Genomic DNA, 3,173 nt, shown 5'->3' on the forward strand with positions numbered 1-3,173 from the left:
ATTCAGCAATCAGCTCTACCCAACATGAGACAGCAATTTTTCTCACACTGTTTATCAAAGACAACTAGCTGTGTACTGGACTACTCCAATACTATTTCCTGATGAAAGTCCACGACACACACAAACACACCACACACACACACACACACTACCTTTTATTTTTAATGTCATAAATAAAATTTTAATTAGAACCCCCACTACCTTTTTCAGGCAAACCAGAGCACCCCACAGTGCCCTTAAGTCACCAGTAACGTTACCATACCAAAAGAGCACACAAATAAACATACTCGAAAAAAAACAACTAAACCAGCCAGAGTCTTCTAAGCCAAACTTACTGTAGGGTTCCTTCTTTTCCCTACCAAGTAAATACCATCCAAATTGTTGCAAACTGCAATTCGGATTCGGCTGCCAGCGATGGAGAAATATATATGATCACAAAGCAAACAACCTAAAACCCCCCAGTCTTACCTTGGCCATCTGTGCCTGCACCCCATTGGCCTTGAGAGACGCTACCGCTTTCTGGGCGGCTGCGGGACTGTCAAAATCCACAAAACCGTAACCTGCGGAAACACAAAACCCCTGTTAGCACTCGCAAGTAGCTGGCTCGCCTCCACACCGAGGGAATGCGTGTTGGGGCTCTCACTTGCATAAACGCTCTCCATCTCTGGTCCTTACCGTGTCTGGGGAAAATCACAATATCATGAAAACAAACGCGGTGGGCATCTAGCAGCGGCACCTGAAGGCTGTGTCGGCCCGGACCCAGCAGCCTTTTTCTTGGCAGCCCCACGTGCTTCCCAGCCCACTTTCCCCTGGGCCCACGTGCTCCCGGGCGCTCACTCTCTGATTGGGGGAACCGAGAACATCTTTATCTCCACTCACGTGTCTGTGGGCAAGCAAAAGTCAGCCAGGTGCTCCTGGTCTCCCTCAGCGGTTAATTTGCAACCTAGCAGGGTCTACAGCAGTGGTTCGCAACCTTGGCTGCACATTCGGATCACCTGGGAATCTTTTAAAATCCTGATTTCTGGGCCTCATCCTCCGGGAATTCTGTTTCTTTGTTATGGGTGAGGCCACAACATTAGTAACAAAGAAACAGAATTTCTGGAGGATGAAGCCAGAAATCAGGATTTTAAAAAAATTCCCAGGTGATTCTAATGTGCAGCCAAGGTTGAGAACCACTGGTCTACATAGAAGAAGTCTGTGTACATCATTCTGGGGGTACCTATTTTCCATGAAGGGATGGAATGCTGGAGCTGTTATAGAAGAAAAACTTCTGATTTAAATAAATTCTTAGCCCAAGCCAGCATGGCTAGTGGCTCAGTGGTTGAGCCTCAACCTATGAACCAGGAGGTCATGGTTTGATGCCAGTCAGGGCACATACCTGGGTTGTGGGCTTGATCCCCAATGGGGGCCATGCAGGAGGCACCTGATCAAGGCTTCTTTCTCATCATTGATGTTTTTATCTCTCTCTCCTTCTCCCTTCCTCTCTGAAATCAATAAAAGCATATTTAAATTTTTTTTAATAAAATAGTAAATCTTATATTTTGGAGATTGCTTTGGAGAGTGGGTTTACAGTCAGCAACCTGATTGAGACTAACTTGGTAAGGTGATAATACATTATTAAACCCTGTTCTATTTTCCAGAATGGATTTGTTGCAAGAATGAGAAACCCAAAATGTTGAAAAATATTCTTTTTAGAGTTTCTCTCTAAAGTTAATTTTCAAAACCTCAAAAAAGTTGCTGTTAATAAAACTTATGGCAGAACTTGACTATAAATATCACCAGCAACTTCAACAGTACCTGGCACACAGTAGGCATTCAATCAATACATGTTGACTACATGAGTTAATAAATGTTGTTAATGAGAGTTAGGGTTGGAATGGGGCTCCAGCTGATTCCAAAGCCCATGCTAATTCATTACAGGACCTTCTCGCTCTCACTCACAGCCTAAGTAAATTATTTTAACTCTAAAGTGATCTGTGATAAACATAATGACATAGATATTCAGGCTTCTTATAAAAATAAGGAGCTCGTTTTAAATTAAGTAAACACACCCATGCCACTTTTTACTGGAGTACAACCTGAAAAGGACACAAGAGTCACCTACATTGTTTACTGATTGTGTGCCTGTGTGTATGTGGAGGGTTGGGGGTGGGCGTTTGGATACAGAGTGAGGCCAAATAAATAGCCAATAAAACAGACTAAATGCAAAAGAGATTTTGCATGTCCATAAAATAGCAGATATGAGTCCAGGACTTAGCCTAACAGTAATGTAAGCTGCCAAGGATATTTAAAAACAAAAATACTCAAGAATGAGTAGGAGGGCAGCTTTGTTTGGCACATCTAAAAACCTACCATATGTAACCTACGCCTCTTCTCATTTAATAGGCAGGGATTGGCTCTGTACTCTTTTACTTATCTCATTTAGGAGTTTTGAGGTGAGCTACAAAGACAACCTTGCTAACCATGCACTGTGACACCCCCCTCCAAATAAGCAAAGAAATGTGCAAGAGAATTCAATTACCGAGTTGTTTCTTTTAATTAACTTTTTAATTTTCTCCCCTCAAATCCCTCCTTCTTTTTTCCTCCCAGCGTGTTATCCTAAAATGAACTTGTTACCCAGCAGTATACCATCAAATGCTGCTGAAAAGCTGGGCAGAGTAGCTGTGAAGTTTGTATTTCTAATCCAAAAGAAAGCCTGGTCTATAAGTGCTAGTAATTCTTCTCTTCCCACGAAACTCAAACTATGTGAATAACATTAGTAGTACCACCCACTAAGTTGAGTAAAATAGGTGAAAAAAGCCAGAATAAAAAGGAGAAAAGAACAAAATATATCAAGCATTAGAGTTAGAAGGAGCAGAACATAAACTAAAATGTAGATGTTTTCTCCCATTTACCAGAACATGTGCTCGGTGGTTGTCATGTTGGCACCTGCTGAAACTCTAATGGCTTCACGGGCTATGGTCCCCATGTCCCTTCAGGTGTAAACATGAAGAAACTGAGGCTAGGGAGAGGTGACACCAATCACAGGCTGCCTAACGCAGCTCCAGGATTTGAAGCCAAGTCTGCCTATGCCCCCCCAACCATACCTTACAATGAATGGCTCCATACCCTCACTTTGCAAACGAAGTCTATTGGCCCCTGAGGTCCACCATGGAGAGAATGCAATCTTGAAC

The 3,173-nt window shown here is 42.7% G+C and overlaps 1 protein-coding gene across 1 annotated transcript in view; it reads right to left on the bottom strand.

Annotated features, from left to right (window-relative positions):
• Window positions 1–427: 427 nt before the first annotated feature.
• The window catches only part of LOC102767141 (RNA-binding motif, single-stranded-interacting protein 3-like), a 139,819-nt gene continuing 137,073 nt past the window's right edge, over window positions 428–3,173 (bottom strand). The window contains exon 3 of the mRNA XM_006753362.2: window positions 428–560. Within this exon, the coding sequence (XP_006753425.2) occupies window positions 433–560 (128 nt within the window). The 3' untranslated portion in view covers window positions 428–432. The remainder of the gene's footprint in view (window positions 561–3,173) is intronic.

Source organism: Myotis davidii, unplaced genomic scaffold (genome assembly GCF_000327345.1).
Source record: "Myotis davidii unplaced genomic scaffold, ASM32734v1 scaffold3331, whole genome shotgun sequence".
Taxonomy (NCBI): domain Eukaryota; kingdom Metazoa; phylum Chordata; class Mammalia; order Chiroptera; family Vespertilionidae; genus Myotis; species Myotis davidii.